We start from the raw sequence: 18,373 nt of genomic DNA, 5'->3' as shown, positions 1-18,373 counted from the left end.
GACTTCTGACAATCTCAGCATTTTATTGAAAAATAAATTCCTTAGACATTTTGGAAATTTCAGCTATGTTAAGTGAGTGGTTGATTATCTGATTCTAGTTTGGATCCACATGAAATTCTTTGGTGGACTTTTATGAGCATATAAATAAATGAATTTTGAATCTAAGCAACCAGATGAATAATGAAAGCCAATGTGCTTTTACTTATTCCACACTGTTTGAATAACTTCACTGCCTTCCTCTTTTTAAAGTAATAGAGAAGGTACTGTGTTCATGCACAAATATTGCTACTTTTTTCCTAACATGGAAAGTTTTAGGCCAGTTTTTTCAAGATACCAGGGACTAAAGCAAATATGGTGATCATGTGACTTTTTGTAGTTGGAAATCTAGTTTTTGTACATATAAAATAATTTTTTGAGTTTCTGACACTCATTTGTGGTCATCATCAAGTTTGAGTTCATGTGAAATGCGTCTCTTGACAGCTTGGCTGATAATGTTCATAGCTTTTGATGCATTCATATAATCCTTTACAGTCCCAGCTGTAGTACCTGTCTTCCTGTATTTTTAGTACTTCTAGATTGGTTAGTTTTTTCTTGCTTGCTCTTCTTTGTTTTGTATCAGTTGATCTATCTATTGCAGGGTGCCCATGAAGTTAAGCTATCAAACCTAAGGAGATTTAAAGCCCATGCTATTTAAAGGCCAAATTTGACTCTTCATCTTCCTTTTATAGAAATACTTTATCAAAAACTATGCTCAGGATTTTAAGATTGTCTATCATTCTTTGTTATTCTGAGTCTCTCATGCGCCTTGGCAGAAGTTGCCTTTGCTCTGATGCTGCTTCCATCACATGTGGCAGTTGTAACAGATAGTCCAACACGTTCCAGAAAACTCTAGATATTCTTTCTTTTTCTTTTTTTTTCTCTTCTGGTTTTTTTTTGTTTGTTTGTTTGTTTGTGGTTTTTTGTTTGTTCTGTTTTGTTTGTTTTGGGTTTTTTTGTCCAGGTGTAGGATATAAAAGGAATTACTTAAAAAGCACTTCTATTATGTTTCACTTCTGTGGCTTTTAAGATCAGTTCCATGGTGAGTATTTTCTGTTGTTGGTTGCAAGATTCAAAAATACTCTTCTTTCTTGAGGCAGCAACACAAGAGCTGGCTAGTGATCATGGTATTAGAGTTCATCCCTTTTAATTTCTGGGGATTATTTTGCCTTTATGGCTGTGATTGAGTGTTGCGTCTGCTAGAATCACATTTCTAGTTATCTTTTCCTCTTTGGTTGTGCTCTACGGAAGTTCTTCTCTAGAAGCTTAATATGCAAAAATAAAATTCATTTAGTCAATATTCATTTTGTTTTAAATTCCACCTTACCTACTGACTGCAGTGAAAAAGTAAAGTTGTTTTTTTTTTTCTTCTTTTCTTGTTAGACTTGCAGAAGTAAAAGTTTCTAGTAGATTTATTATGTTCTAAACACCCTGCCCCAGCTCAGCACTCCATGTGTGTTTCATAAGAATGTTGTGCTTGGTTTGGATGTGATCTTTCTTCACAAACATACCTGCTTCATGGATGGACACAACCTTGTACAGCTTTGCTTGCTTCCAATCCTGAGCTATCCATCGCTTCTGCAGCTCTGGCCTAGGGATTTTTCCAGCTTTTTATGTCAAGGGTGTACTGAAAAGTTCTCTACACTACCAGTGCAGCTATTAGTCATTGCATACATTAGTGATTACACTGCAGTCATTATCTCTTTTGAGCTTACATATTAAGCATGTGGCAGTTTTTGTACCCCAGTCCCCATTGTCATGGATAAAATGGAAGCTTTGGACAGAGTTTACTAGAGAATCCCTCCCACTGAGTTATGAGGTACAAAAGTTTTTTTCCCAACCTCTTGCATGTTAAACTCCTCAGAGACACATCAGGATGTGATTTGATCTAATCTTAGCCCCAAACTTGGTCAACTGTTTATGTTGAAGTATTGTGCAAGTGTAATTGAACCTTTATGCAGCTTTGCCCCACAAGATTTAGATGGCAGACCAAATAACTTATTAAAGTAAATTATTAAGTTATTAAAGTAAATTATTTACTGATTATAACTACAATAATTAGACTAAAAGATCATTTTTATTTTATAGGTGGTAGAGTTGTAACTTCTAGAATAGTGCACTGTTTACTGAAGCTATATTGAAGCAAGAGAAAAATAATTGAGTAGAAATTGATGGTACTTACCCATATGAGTGACCACATAGGCAAGTCTCTTTTATTCAGCCTTAAGGAGTAACCTGGAAGGAGAGTCCTACTCAAGGAGGGAAGCTACATACACAATCCATCCAAGAATGAATGTGTCAGAATTCTCTGCCATTGAACAGGGGGCCTCAACTTTTCTGCTATAAAGTAATTGACAGTCATGTATCAGCTCAGCAGCTTTACTGAACTTATCAGTATATTGTGACTTGTTGGTTCCATTTTCAGAAGCTCTGTCTGCTGCATCATCACCAGTGGCATTTTCTGTCAGGAAAGATTGTTCTTCACAGAACTGTATTTAACTTTGGGATTGATGAGTCAAGCCAGTCTGAGCATTCTTCAACACCAAAAGCAGGGTGACCCCCTCTTCTCCATCAGTGCTGATAACTTTTCCAAATAGAGACAGGCTTGAGCTGCTTTACCTCCACTTAGGCAGAGCATCCTAATGGCCCCTAAGCAGATACCATGACTTTTCAGCTCACATAAAAGCACTCATTCTTTATCAGTTACTTGCTGGAGGCTGAAAGTATACAACTGTTGAACTTCCACAGTTCACTTGGTATATGGGAGTTTCTTAAACCTTATTTGGTCACATGTGTCTAAACTTGTCTAATACTTTAAACATTATTTACATAAAAGATGATAAATCTTTCAAAGTCTTGATGAGTTTGTAAGAGATTTTGAGTTCAACTAACAGCTTTACTGGACTCTGAGGTGCAGGAGTTTAATTTGCAATGTGTTTTAAGTTGGTTTTGTTTAAATTGGTACAAAAGACTGGGTATATTCTCATGTCAAGTTAATTAGGATAGCTTTAGTTAAACTTCAGGTATTAAGGAGGAAGTTTATGCTAAATTGAATATATTACTTTTATGGTGAAATAAGAATCTGTAAGAAAACATGACCATTTCTGAGCCAGCTGATTTATAAGAGATGGTATTTCCTGATCACAAATACTTCATGTATTTAAGTTTGTTTTTATGTAAACAAACTGCCCTTTTTACAAATGTGAAGATTTTTGAAGATAATCAAGCACAGTATGCCTTCAAATTTTCAATTGTCTTTCCATTATCTATCTGTGCCTTTGTCTATCTTTCTTGTCTTTCCTTTATCTATCTGTGTACAGGTCATTAAGCTGTAGTTCTCTAGTATTTCCGTGTTACATTGTAAACTGCAGTGTGAAGTCCCTTCTAAAAACTCTGTTCTGACTCCATCCTAGAGCATGAGATATTACCCTAGCAGGACTGACACTTTCTACCCTCTGCTTTATGTTGTATGCCTTGTGCAGTCTGTATTGCTGTGAGATAAACTCCATTCAAGCAGGGAGTGTTGAGTATTAGCTCTGTGCTTTTCTGCCAATGTAGGAAGAACATTCTTCAGTTCTTGGATGCCGAAAGAGATGTCTCAGTGGTCAAAAGCAGCTTCAAGCCAGGAGATGTAATTCATTACGTACTGGACAGACGTCGCACTCTAAACGTTTCTCAGGATTTGCACAGCCTTCTCCCTGAAGTTTCCCCAATGAAAAATCGCCGATTTAAAACCTGTGCAGTTGTTGGGAATTCTGGCATCCTTCTGAAGAGTGGTTGCGGAAAAGAGATTGATAGCCATGACTTTGTAATAAGGTAAGTTTTTATCTGCTGTTAAAGATGCAGGCTACTATGTTTCTTGGAGAAAATCTGGGACAAATGTTTTAATCTGAAGTACTTATTACAGGCATTATCTGAAATTAATCTGAAGTAGTATCCGTCAACATGGATTTAAATTCATAGCTACATACACACACCAATTTAAATTCACACTTGTAGTATTGACAGGAAGATTATTTTTACAGTAAAAATAAAACAAGGGAGAGAGTTTTGCATTTCTTAATTTTGCGTTTCGCTGTGCTTATTCCAAACAAAAATATTCTTATAGAGGTCTTGATAGAATAACCGAGAAAAATGGTTTCTCTTTTAAAAATACTCTTTCTTAGCTTTATGTTGGAACAGATGGCCTTTTGTAGATTACTGCATTATTTTTTGTGTAGCATGCAGTAAAATTTCAGTGTGGTGTATTGATGTTCAACCACTGAGGTAGTTGGAAGTCACCCTAATATATTCCTTCACCTTGGTTTAAGAATGTCTTCTTGCAGTTTGGGGGAATAATGATGTTTCACTTGATATTCCATCTTCAAACGTACACAATGGAGGACCTTTGAATTTCATGTATCATGTCAAAACTGACCTCATTTGACATCTTGGCATTGTGTAGAAAATGCTGAGCAAGAGATGGGTACTTTTGCTTTTGAAGCACAAGTTTCAATTGATTTGGTTTGAGAAGGGTGAAAGACAGAAAACAGGAGGGTTGTGTCAGAAAGCAATATAGAAATATTAGTCATTGTGAGTTATTTGCTTTTTTAACCTTAAAGAATGATGGTGACAATAAATATTTAAAGGACATAGAAAAGAAAAATAACAGTTCTGCAGTACATAAATAAAAAAATAATATATGTGAGTTTTGTATTTCATTTGAAAGTTATTTTAACAAGTTGCAACTGAAACAATAGCATACTTCTCTTTCATTTTCCTCATTAGTCTTACTTGTGCTATTAGTTCTTCAAATTGGCATCCTTACTTACTGCAGAGGAAATCCAGAAGCAATCACCACTGTTTTAAACTGCATTTAGCCTAGTCATGCTTTTCTACTGTCTCTGAGATTAAGTGTGATTCATTTAACAGGATATCTTGGTTTTGAACAAATTTAAGAAGAAACTTTCTGGAAGGGTGTTTGTTTAATGAAGAGTGGATTTTAGCAAATTTTCTTATATGAGTTCTCAAGGTTCAAAAGGATTTTTCTTGGAGAAAGTGAAAAAATTGTTTATGTAACTAGCAAGTTGTTTGCAGTTTTGAAAAGACTGAATAATGTTAAATAAAACTTTTTGCTGCTTGGAAGAGATTCAGTATTTCTGTAGGTGTAGTTCAGTCTTGTCGACCCCTTTACCACAGCATGGGGGAGTCCCTGGATGATGTTTTGGTGTTTTGGATTGGAGAAAAGTTGAATAGGTCTAGAAGACGAAGCTACAGTTCTAGGAAGAATTTCTGCTTCAGTTAACAAACGAAAAGTTATCTTAAAAAGCAAAGAAACTACTCAGTCTCTTTTTCTTTAGAGAGAAAAAGCTGTGAGCTGAGAGTTTTTAAACAGGCGGCAAAAAAATTGCATTGCTTCACTTTCCTCTTTCTCTCTCTCTAAGCTTAGCTTAAAGCTATAGGACCCATTTTTGGGCACAAAGTAGGTGATAGGGGATACAATAACATCACTCTAGGACACAGGACTATGAAAAAATTAGATGCTAGATTTTCTTAGATTAAAATTTTCATAGAGAAGGCAAGGTACATACTTTATTTTAAATCATGTGCTGAATTTTCTTTGCAATCATCCCTATGTTCTTCCACATGTTTTAACTTGCTATAAAACTAGGTGATGATATCTGATAGGAGATTTTTAGTAATTCAACTATTCAACTACACAGAGGAAAGATAATATTCTAAAGACTTGGTGAAGCTGAATAGGAGCAGTAGGAGGTTACTGTTGCTGATCAGCTCTTTTAGATTGGAGAGAGATGTGGGTGTTCTGTGAAGATGGTGAGGAACTGGAGCAGGCTGCCTAGAGAAGCTGTGTGTGTCCCATCCCTGAAAATGTTTAGGGCCAGGTTGGATGAGACTCTGAGCAAGTTCGTCTAGTGAAAGATGTCCCTGACCATGGTGGGGCATTTAGAACTGGATAATATTTAAGGTCCCCTTTCAACCTAAACCATTCTGAGATTCCATCTCTTACATGGTATGACAGTTAAAGTGATCTGTGTAACAACTAATGAGTCAGACAGCATTCTGAATAATAATATCTAATCTTTTGGGAATAACATACTTGGCCCTCCTGCCTATAGGGAGTTTCAATGCAGTGACTTTTAAATTTTTTTTACTTACAAAGGGAAGTTCAGATGCTTTAGAGTTTACATACTATAAAGTCTCAATGCATGTATAGTTATATAACATCTGTTTAAATAGCCAAGAATTAGTTTGTAACTGAAGTTAAAGAAAAAACCAAATCATTAGTCAGAGTTAGTTTGCTGCATTCCTCATCTTCTGTAGCTACTGCGGCTGGAGTGGTTCTAGCTCCCGGCTGCTTTTCTGGATAGCTCCAAGAGCTCCTGAGGCAGAGCTCCAGCTACAAACCAGCAAGAGACAGAGACTCCGGGACTCGCTGCAGAGGTTCCCAAGGCAGTTTATTCCTCTGAAGGGTTTCCACTAGCAATGCAGTTACATGGCACAGCAAGGGGTCTTTATAGGTTTCAAAGGGATTGAAATTCTAACCAGTAAAATTATGAGTTGAGAAACTATCCAATTACTTGAAGATTCTAGGTAAGAAAACGACCAATGATCTAGTAAAGTTAAAAACCCATAGAAATCCTAAATGATAACAGGGGTTTTGGCAGGGAGGGGACGCATCTCAAATTAAAGGTTCCATTGTCTCAGGGCACAAAATACCAAGGGCGTTTTTCAGGCACCATTGTATAATCCACAATCTTCCATTTAGAAAAAGTTATGCATCACTTAATACATAATTAACATGGTGTTATTATAAAGTTCTGCACTGCTTCATCAGCACTTACTTCTATTACTGTTAGGATTCTGGTATTGAAATGTACCATGACACTGTTAATATTTTTATTTTTATCTGATCTCTCTAGAAGTTAAATATCCTCACTTATGTGCCACCTGATGATATTCTTGAAAGGAGTTACTGAATATATCCAGGTGTATAGGCTGGTGAAGGACAGTTTTGTAGAATCTCCTGATGCCAAGTGGATTATGCTTATGTGCATAATAACTCCTAGGAGCAGTTCTTATGTTAGAGTTAACACTAACAATACTGTTAATTTAATGATGAAACTGACAGTGAAGGTCTGTGACAATGAAGAGGACACAACAAATATCCAACAGTATTTGCAGTATTAATAAACTCAATATCCTCTAAATAAAGGTAGTATGAAGGTGCTAATAATAATGGACAAACACACAGAATAAGATTAGTGAAGTCATGCCTGTTTTGGCAGTAGAAATTGTGGTCCATCTAATTCAAATTGGAAGCAAGGAGACTCTTTGCTGTTAAAAAATCCCAATCTGTGATGACTAGGAACTATTTTCTGTTTCCCGTGCAACTTTCCTTTTTACCTCTCATGCTTTTATACCCCATTAGGAACTATTAATCTGTGTGCCCCTGCTACTCTCTTCTAATGCTAAGCTTATGTGTACTGCATTTTGATACTGTACCCAGAGAAAGACTGCAGCATTCCAAAATATCTGATTAGATGAATAAATACATCTTATTCCTACATTTTCTGTACTTTGTCATGATGAAATTACCAAACCAGGGCTGAGTTAACTGTTGCATCTTACAGAGCAGATGAACTTGTTTAAAAAAGTGGTGTATTTTGAAATGCAGTGGTTACATAGGAGTTTCAGAGAAATGCAGCTGTATTTTAGGCAAGTGTAAAATAACAATAAGTGTAAAATAACTAAGCATTGCCAAATAATAACTTGGAATTACTTCTGGAAGCCAGTATGTACCAAACAGTTTAGCTTCGGGTTCAGAATTTGAACAATTTTAAAAATTATAATAAGTAGTTTTATTTTTTTAAATAATTTAGTTCGACATTCATTTTGAGACCTATTCAAAAGCAGAGGCCAAGTTCATTTTGGAGTTTGGTTAAAACAAATCAATCAAACAAATCTTAGCAAATATATTGTGCTTTTTCTTGTGGTGACACCACTTCTGGAAAAGTTCCTTTAATTTCAGTTTGGCAGTATGGAAAAGAGCCCGTTCAGTGAAGCTTTTTCAGTAGGTTAGGACTGCTCTGACAAGGAACAGCCATGAAAAGGTATTATTTGCATCTTTGGATTGAAGTGCCTAGTTTATATGTTACAACACTTCCCACTGGAGTTTTTTTCTTGGTGACTCTGCCGGCATTTAGGAACCAAATGGACATTTTTGCAATCACTGGTGATAAAATTTTGCTGGGAAAGTGCAGCTCTATTTTTCCAACATACTTTGACTTTCATTTTTTAACTTGGCTATGCTTGTGGTTAGTGAAGTTGACATGGAAAAGCTTGTAGTCACTTTAAATTAATAATAAGAAATTAGTAGTAGCTTCATTATTGTGTGTTGTTCCTTCATGTGCTAGGAAAAAAGCATGGTAAATTTGTCAGAATAAATATATTAAGAATATTCATTTATCTCTGTTCTGGAACTTGTTTTTTGTAATTCATATCAGCTTTTATCTCTGAATATTTTTTTTACACCTTTCTTGGACCATGTACACCTTTCTTGGCAGTTGTGCCAAGTAGAGCTAAATTCTTGGAGCCAGCGATCCATTGAAAGCAAAGTTGCCAATTTAACACACATTTTTTAAAGCATGTGTCTTCTTCTAAGGTAATATCTGAATATATCATGATTTGTTCATTTGACTCTTTTCAGGTCTCAAATGTGACAGCTCTATTTTTGCGTTCTGTTTCTTCCTTAAACTTGTCACACTACATTGAAACATTAAATGAAAGCAAAGGAAAGCCATCATCTTCTGAAGTTCTTGCTCAGGAATTTGAGTGTCCGAGAAAGGGGAGCGAGCACTGGTGGAATTGCTCTGGTCAGCCAGCTGTGGGTGGTCTCCACTTCAGGAGGGCCTTGGAAAAGGCTTCACTCGTTTAGCCATCTTTTAGGGTGTTGGTTTTTTGGGGTTTTTTGTTTTTTGTTTTTTTTAATGAGTTAGTCCTTAAGTAGGTGATTTAGGAGGATATTTACAGGACAGAAGTCTGAAATGCACAGGAAATACCAGTAGAAACTGACTTCTCTATACCCATATACGAATTATCATGGGCTCTAAAGAGACTGCTTAAATAAATACATGTCCTGTAAGCATCCAAATGTAAAGCATTTGGATAGGGTTAGCTTGAATGTTCGTATAACTGTCCTGAGAAAAAAGGACACTTATTTTAAAGTCACTTACTACTATTGTTGATAATCAAGAGCCTTTAAGTTTTCTGAACAGTTAGAAACTCAGAAACAGTGTGCTTTTTATCCCCTTTGACTCTTAAGAAGTGAAAAGGTTCAGAACAGTCTTAATCTAAGTAACTTCTGTTTTAGCTCTTCTCCATTTTGGAAAGTTCAAACTACTGGTGCTTTCTACATTACATTCTAGTGGCTCCAAAGTGCTTCTCCAAAGCAATGAAAACAATAATGCTTTTCAAATTTATTGCAAGGGTAATAAATTTTTTTCACCCTTTCTGTCTTCATAGTGTTGCAGATTTTTTAAAAATTTGCTGTATAAGTATTATAACAATTCTGTGTATATTCATAATTGCCCTATAGAGTATGCTCTTTATAGATAGTAATGTGTGATGGTATTTTCACATAAAAAAGCTAAGGTACAGGTGTTAAGAATACTTCTAAATTCCATTTCTTAGTTTTTCATGCGTAAAAATATAATCTTCAATATTTCACTGTTGTAGCTTCTGTGGAGTTTTTTAATTTTGTTTTTTTACATATGCAAAAGGCTTTCAGTGATAGAAATTCATTGCTTTATTTTCTTGTCAAAGGAATAGTACTGGGAAGAGCAGAAAAACTAATTCATGTGTAATTTTAAAGCAGGACATGCAATAAAGATGTAAATAATGTGTTTTGCAGCTCTTTCTAAAATGCTTTTAGGCTTTTTCTGACACTCAGCTATGCTGTGTCAATTGATGACAACTTGGATTTCAGATACTGGTGTTAAGGGAGATGTGTGGAAGAAAGAATTTGTTGATTACCAGTATAAGTTCTAATCTGGGCAACAGGAATTAATGCAGTTTTTTAGCAGGTGATGTTACAAAAACTACCTTCATCCTGAAGTAAAAAATTCTGTACTTTTGTGAACTTGTGTTGTGAAAGGTTGTATCAAGTTAGTATTTTACATGGCACATACTGAAACCCCCTCATGACTGAGTAGAAACCCTCGTGTGTGAGTAGAATCTGCAGTGCTGTACCTGAGGCTCTAAACTTGCAGCTCTCATGAGACATCGTGCCATTGATAATGACTGGTATTGAGTGGATATGTTAGGGGATTCAGTATAACTTCAGATTCCTGTGGTTAATTTGAAGCAACTTTAGTTTTTTCAGTAGCCAAAGAAGTGTGCGGAACATGTGAGAATTCAAACACTTTATTAATTTCATTTGTTAGGGGAAGTAGGAAAATCTCAACTTTTTTGGGCATGTGTGGAAGTTACTACAGCACTGCTGCACACCTTTGTTTGGAGACTCAGGTGAGAAGATGTACTATGTACACACAATTATTAGGGCAGTGTTCCTCTTGCATGTAGGTTGAGTAGAGTGTAGTCCAGCTGTGAGGTTCTCTTCAGTGTTTAGCTCATTTTTTTCCTCTCCTGCTTGCTCTACCCTTCAGTTTTTCTTCCATGTCAATTTATCTCTTAAAAATGGCATGAGTTACTGAATTCAGTATTACTGTTTTGATTCTTGCAAGAATTTCAATATGAATCTGGATAGAAAACTGTACAGACTACTCAGGAAGGAGTGTGTGTTACTGACACTAATCTGGGTGTAATGCCTTATGTTTCAGAAATGTTTAGTATGTCTGCCAGCAACAATCAGATTTTAATTTTTTTTCTTCTCAGAATGTATATGGTTATTACTGTGTATCTGATATTTTTGGCTTTGCTCTACAAAGAGAGGATATTAATGAAACAAAGCATCAGTGTAAACCACTTCTTTCCTGTGTCTTAAAGTATTTATTTTGACTTGTAAACCTCAAGTACACCAATTGTTAGAGGATTAAGAAGTGTACCAGTTCATGGCCACTTCTTGAATTATTCTACTGTAGTTAGAATATTCTTCTGGTTCTCAGAAATGGAAATGATGATCAATTTACTCAAGGAAATTTTGATGGCTTTTATTTAAAATTAACTTGAAATGTGGTCTATGAATACTGTGTACTGGACCTTTGTATTCTGTATACATATATTAGCAATGAAGCAAGTTGAACTGAATCTCTGTGGAATAACTAACTTCTCATTTGAGCATATTTTTGTGATTTTGATTGCATTATTTTATTTTTTAAACTTTGCTCTCAATGTATGTTATGGATGTTTGAGCCATAAAGATGGCACAGCAAACCCAGGGATGATCACCCAGTTTGATGAAAATGTGGTATAGGAGCATCTACTCCATTCTTCATTTTTTTCTCATTACTTCTAACTCCAAACATTAGCAGTTTTTTCCCCACGCTATTTCTCAACATATCCCACTGTAACTAATACATTTAGTATTAGTATTAGAGGTTGTGGAAGAAGCGGATTTTCAGTCACTGAGAATTTTTGGTCTGTGTGTCTGAATCACATTATGTCATCTGCATTCAATGCATGTATAAGATCACATATATATGTATTTATGTAATTGGGGTAAAAATCTGCTGACCAATGGCATAATGAGAACTTCTCAACCCTAGGAAAAAGGCACAGAGCTACTGCAAAATTAGAGAAGGTTTGAAAATGAGATGTGAACCAAAAATTGAAAGTTAAATACTTTTTTCCAAAAGTTGCAGTTTTTAGTCAAAAAAAAAATACTAAATTTCTAAACATCTTATTAACTGCAGTGACAATACCAAAAACAAAAGTACCAAAATCCCATTTAAAGATAGCATAAAGTTAGTTTGTAAATAATATTTAAATACTGTGTTGTAAGAAAAGTAAAATGAAAATGCATAGACTATACTGGGTAAATTATGTCTTATTTTGCTAGCATGTCTTTCTTTGCTATTGGTAACATGATGTTAAATAAATAATGGAAGGTAATAAATTTAAGAAAGCACATTATTCACGAGTGCTGCTTTAGATGTTGAGGCATTCTAGAGCATGATGATATGGTTTCCAAATGGTTCCAAAGAGGAATTTTTTTGCAACATTCTGTACACTTAATGTTTTTAAAAATTTGTCTGATCCTTGTTGTCCAACGAGTGAAATACTATGTGTGATCACATAGTATATGTGTGTCATCATTGGTACTTTTTTCTCACATTAAATGGAATTGGGCTTGCATGTTCATTTTTAGCTTTCCCTTCATGCACACGTTTTTCTGAGTTAATGTTTTATATTTATTTTCATTTTTCTATTAATTTCTTCCTCTTCAGGTGCAATCTAGCTCCTGTGGTGAAGTTTGCTGCCGATGTGGGAACTAAATCTGATTTTGTTACCATGAACCCATCAGTTGTACAAAGAGCATTTGGAGGCTTTCGGAATGAGAGTGACAGAGAAAAATTTGTCCATAGATTATCCATGCTGAATGACAGTGTCCTTTGGATCCCAGCTTTCATGGTCAAAGGTGGAGAGAAGCATGTGGAGTGGGTTAATGCATTAATCCTTAAGAATAAATTGAAAGTGCGAACCGCCTATCCATCACTGAGACTTATTCATGCTGTCAGAGGGTAAGTGTATGAAAAAGACTGGTCTGTCCTCAGCACACAATGAAACTCATAACTAGAATTCCTAGTAGGCAGAAAAAAAGATGAGTGTCAAAAGGAGCATGGTATTTCCCTTAATGATGTCATGGATTGCATTTATGACAATTTTGTTTGGTAATAAATTCTTAGAATTATCCCAATTAAGTATGAGAGTAAAGCTTAGACATAAGTTGTTTTTTGGAATATTTTCCTATGTCTTATAGATTAAATGCTGCATTCCTACTGTGGTGCACTTCTGACATTGGAAAAAAATTATCTATTGCCTTTGAAATTAGAAAATACTTCAGAAAACACTTACTTTTTTACTGAGTTACACAGTTGCATTAGACATTTAGACTTTAGCTGTTTATGGGCCATGATTGTGTTGACTTTTCAAGTATTCAGAATGTGTATAGTACATAGGTATAGTGGTTTGTGTATATATGTGTATATAAACCTGTCTCATGTTGCTTCCAGTTTACGAATAACAGTGTTAATTTCCATCTTCTAAATCTGGGCAAAATTATCAAATGTGAATGGTAATTCAGAATGTGCAGTCTTTAACCAGCCAGTTAGAAGGTCGTTTAGGGGGCTTTGTCTTAAAATAATTATTAGCACCTACATTTGCTATCTGAATGAGGCAACAAAAGCTTTGCCATCTGAATTGTTGAAAATTTGGATTGAGCTGTATTTTAAACTATACCTAGCAGTGTCATCTGATATGACTGTATCTAGTTGTTGAATCTGTGGTTTAAACTCCACAGTGAATTTAAATTGATATCTAGAGTTCTTTGATTTAATGAACCTAAAATTTTATTAAAATATGGAAGTATGTGAACTTTGGGCCAAATCATTTAATAAATAATAATCATCTTATGCTGAAGAGTGCAGGCTCAAGGTTTGGAAAGTGTTGTCTGTATTCCTTTTTGTATGTGTCAGACTGTCTAATTTTTCCTTCATTAGTCTTTAAAGCATATGGTGTTAGGTGTTTTCTAAGGGCAGAATATAAGGTTTCTTAGACCTGATCTAATGAGGCCAAATTCTTTATTTCTAATGCAGTATAAATTTATATTAGAATTCTATTTAGTAGCAGGTCAGTTTGGCTACAATTGAAATTCTCATTCCTGTTCTTCCTTCTCTTTTAATGAAAGAAACTTTATAAACAGTACATAGTGTTCTGGAGTTGCTGTTGATCAAATAGATTCTTTTGATCAGATGACTGCATTCTGAGATAATTCTTAAAGCATTTTTTCCTTCCTGTTACACCCTTTTTGGGTTAAAAAAGAGTAATGTGTACTGCAAAAAGAAACAGTGTTTTGCTGATTTCATACTTTATAAAACTGCTGTGAATGATGGATGCTTCTCTAGAATCTCAGAAGTGTTTCAGATTCTAAAACCAGATTATATACATGCAAAACCCACCATGATAACTACTTTTAAAATCAGTAATATCATAAACGGGCATTTTATTCAGATTCTTTTTCTAGTAGATTTAGTTCAAGTGGTTACCTGTGATAATGTTTCTCTATTTTGCTTATTCACTTCTTGATCTAAGTTTTGAAAATTATATTTTTAAGTGATTTGAGAGGGATTCCATTTTTACCCCAAATGTCTTTAGAAGCTAATATATGGAACTTTTAATATCAATGTGTACATATTGACATATTAAATGATGCAATCAATACATGACAGAGTTCAAGATGGAACTATGGTCTTTAAATTAGCATCTTAACTGATTAAAATAATTTACTTGCTCTCTAATGTCATTGCCAAAAATATTAATTATAAAGTAATTATAATGAACAAATTGCATAACTTTTTTTTATTTACTTCGGTGACTAATTTCAGAAACTTCTTTTTTCTTAAGAAGACTGAGATTTAACGCTGAACTATTTTGTTAGGATTATTTGTAATAATATTTTCCAAGTGAAATTATACTCTCTGAGGTGTGAAGTGTCTGTATAGAGGCTTATCTCAGTAGCAGAGCTGTAACTGCCAAACAGGAACTGAGCCTGCTGAGATTAGAGTCTAGATCATATTGTTCACTTCCAGTGGCAGCAGGCAACCAAACTCAGAAGTAGGATCAGCAGGATGTTCTGCTATGAATCCCACCTCGCGGACCTGGAGGGATTAGAGAGGATTCCTAAGATGCAATGTGTGGTTGGTACACTCAGTGGAGGTCAGTTAACTTGCAGAGCCTTGCACAGCTCTTTTTTTTTTTTTTTTTTTTTTTTTTTTTTTTTTTTTTTTGTGCCTCTGCTAGTGAATATTTGAGGCCATCTGTTGAAGAGGCTGAACACCACCACCCCCTTGCCCTGACAAGCAGTACAGATTTAAAACATGCTTGTTTTCTGAGAATTCTTTTCTTGTATTTCCTTTCCTAAATCTACAAAACAAAGCTGTCACACTCATCTTGATGTGTAAGAATGTTTTCTTGGCTGCTTTTCCAAATGGAGCCATCCAGTAGGAAACTGGATATTTTGATCTATGAGTCCCTCAGCAGCAGTATCACTGAAATTGCTTCACATTAGATTCCTTCCCATCTTTTGGGTACAGAACAATTGTGTAGGCGTCCTGTGGGATTTGCCTGTGCTCTGCTTATTTCCTCCTTGAGCCTGCCTGTGAAAGAGGAGTATTATCCTGCATTAAACATGGCAGAACTCCCACTGAAATCTCTGAGTTTTGCCTATGTAAGGAGTATGTTGTGCCTATTTATTGTTGCTTCTCAGTACAGGGTCCTTTTCTCTTTATTAGTGAAAGCAAACAGCTGTTCTTTGGCTTTTGCACAACTTAACCACATATTCAGAGTTTTTTACTCTGGGAATTACAGGGAAAATACTTTCAGAAACTGAAACATGCAGAAATTAAGTAGTTCTCCAGCAGCTCTGTGCTGAGAAACAGCTACTGTGAGTAATCCATATTGCTAAAACTTCTGTTTGTTTTCTTTCTGCTAACGGACTTCCCTTTTCAGTTTACTGCTAAAATATATTTATTAAAAATACATGTTTTGGAATACATGGATACATAAATCCTCTCAGGAAAAAAACTACTATTACACTAAAAATAGAATTCTAAATATAAGATGACTGTGTTGTCTTTTACATTATGTATATAAATATTCAAAATACTGGGAAAAAATTCACACTAGCTACTTTTCAGTGGAATACAAGCCTGGTTTTTATACATGTGAACGTTAAAAATAACAGTTTTACCTTATAGGACCCTTGTGCCCTTGCATAAAATATCCTGGGAGCTGGTTTTATTTGACTTATACAAATGAGAAGCCAGTTAGTTTGAATTTTAGGAACCTAATCTATTTTGTGAAGTTGTTCATCTAATCCCAATATCCTGTCCTATGTGGGGAGCAGGAAGTGATGTTCCTGTTCTTCCAGTGGAGACACTCCAGGATTGACTTTTCAGTATAGCAGCTACTTGCCAGAGCTGCAGTACTTCTGCATCTCCTAAGGACATGCCCTGATCTAGTTTAAGGTTTCACAGGATGAGCATTTATTTCCTTTGCACAAGTTCTCCTATTTTATCACGTTTCTGAAAGATTTAGCAACGTCTGTCAAGAGGTATCTCACTTTTTGGGAGAGAGTTTTCATTGGAGGCGAGCACAATTGAAGTAGAGAACTTAAAATCAGAACTGACAGTGTTGCTGACAGAACTGCTTTTGTATATTTTTCACTCCTTGGTGCATTCTGCCATTTTGTTCCTTGTTCCTTATCAGCAATTTTCATATACCTAACACTTGTAAAACTTACTCTTCCTGGGTTGAATTTCAGGTTTTGAGTAGTGACAGCAGCAGAATTAGTCATAACAAAAAAGAGGAATGAAATTTTCCATTTTTTAAAAGTTTTGTTGCTTAGATTATCTACCATGAGCAACAGCACTGTAATACTAATAACTTCTAGGAGCTAAGCAGGGAATGCATAACCCATAGTTTATTCATACAGTGTATCTGCAAATTTATATTTATTTGAAAAATATTTTGGTACTTATTATGATTATTTTTCAATTTTAGGTTTTTGGTTTTTTTGGGTTTTTTTTCAGTTTCTTTTCTCTTACATAAAACCTGTGTTTTTGAAAACCATAAAAATATGTTGTAACTCCCATTTGATCATTTCATACTCCTGTAAAAAAACCAAAACTGTAGCTGTGCAATTGAGAAGCAAACTAGAAATATTTTACGTATGTTTTTGATGAACCAGTAATAGGACTGGAATCCACAGAAAGTGATGTTGGCTGTATAGTATTAATAGAATTGAGAATAGCTTCTCTTGGGATTTGTTTTGACGCATGAGATGAATTATCTGTTGATTCTGACTGCAGCATGTATCCATGAGAATATTGTTATGTTTCCTTCCTGTTAAGGAAAGTTTCCAAGATAAGACAATAATAAAAACTCTGCTACTTTTTGTTTTGATTATAATGCCTTCCAAAAGTTTTTAAAGACGTGTGTATTTAGTTTTGATCTTACTGAGCTTCTGTGATAGGAGAAGTTGTATTAAGCATCCAGCCAGCAAGAGATTTCTTCAAAGACTTAATTAACTACTGAGGTAATGTGGAAATCAGCAAATAAAGCTATAACTAGATGCACTATATTATTTGGCCTTTTGCTTTGGTCAATTCAGATCATTGGGCTATTAACATGAATACTGCTTCAGAGAAGTAATACCCTGGCACAAATGTAAACAGTGGTGTCAGTAGGAAAGACCAGTTTGGCTTAGTGTCTTCTGTAGCTTTGCTTTTTAATCCATATAAGTTCCTTCAAGAATGTTTTAATGGATTTGTTTGAAGTCTCTGAGTTTTTGTTGGCATACAAGGAGAGATTTAAGTGTTTCTTATCAGAAGCACTGAAAAGCATCTGGGGACATTTTGTCTGGACTTACCAAGCGCTAATACTAATGGCTACTACCTTCTTCTGAACATTTGTGCCAAAATGTAGATGCTATGTGCTGTATTTGTGGGTAAAAAATTGTAAGCCATCACTGTTTTGGCTGTGCCTGAATGGGACTTGCACAGCCTCAAAACTTCCTGTTACCAAAGGAATTGCCATGCCATCCACCATTATGCTCAGCAAGTGATAAAACTGTGGTATCAGAAGAAGGTGGTAGGTGGCTCTTTCTCCTGGTAAGCTGTCTTTATCTTGATCCCTGACTTTATTTGGTTTGTACTTGGTTACTTGACTTTACTCTTCTGTTCTCTCCCCACCGATTGAGAGCATCTGGTCAGAGTCAAGCCCCCATGTGAGGGAAGGAATTTGTTTATTTGGTACATGAGCCATGTATAGGCTTTTCAGAGGCTAAGGGAAGCCTGTTACCTTGTTTCAGTTTACATCAAAGAATTTGTGAGAAAAAGGGAGAGCACTGCACTCTTTCAGAGCCTTGGGAAGGTTAGGTCAGTGCTGACATGCCTTGTGTTGATGTTTTAAGAGCAGAACTTGTTTTATTTGAAAATAACTGATTCATCAGGTGCTAAATCTGAATTCTGCTCCTTTGCTGTTGGAAGGCATGCTGTAGTTGAGATACATGCTACTAGTGCATGTGTTTTGGATGGAATGACATTTAAAATCTCTCACCAGTGCTCATTTCCTTCCCATTTCCCAGAGACTGAAGTCTCTG

General features: G+C 35.3%; 2 protein-coding genes across 2 annotated transcripts in view; one reads left to right on the top strand and one right to left on the bottom strand.

The window, feature by feature from the left end:
- Nucleotides 1–18,373, bottom strand: part of FAM174A (family with sequence similarity 174 member A) — a 156,966-nt gene that overhangs the window by 46,940 nt on the left and 91,653 nt on the right. The window lies entirely within an intron of this gene.
- Nucleotides 1–18,373, top strand: part of ST8SIA4 (ST8 alpha-N-acetyl-neuraminide alpha-2,8-sialyltransferase 4) — a 41,449-nt gene that overhangs the window by 9,019 nt on the left and 14,057 nt on the right. The window contains exons 3-4 of the mRNA XM_079331220.1: nucleotides 3,595–3,852; nucleotides 12,441–12,734. Coding sequence (XP_079187346.1) covers nucleotides 3,595–3,852; nucleotides 12,441–12,734 — 552 coding nt within the window. The remainder of the gene's footprint in view (nucleotides 1–3,594; nucleotides 3,853–12,440; nucleotides 12,735–18,373) is intronic.

This window comes from Erithacus rubecula (assembly GCF_903797595.1).
Source record: "Erithacus rubecula genome assembly, contig: SUPER_Z_unloc_2, whole genome shotgun sequence".
Classification (NCBI taxonomy): domain Eukaryota; kingdom Metazoa; phylum Chordata; class Aves; order Passeriformes; family Muscicapidae; genus Erithacus; species Erithacus rubecula.
This window is presented reverse-complemented; position numbering and strand designations above follow the sequence as displayed.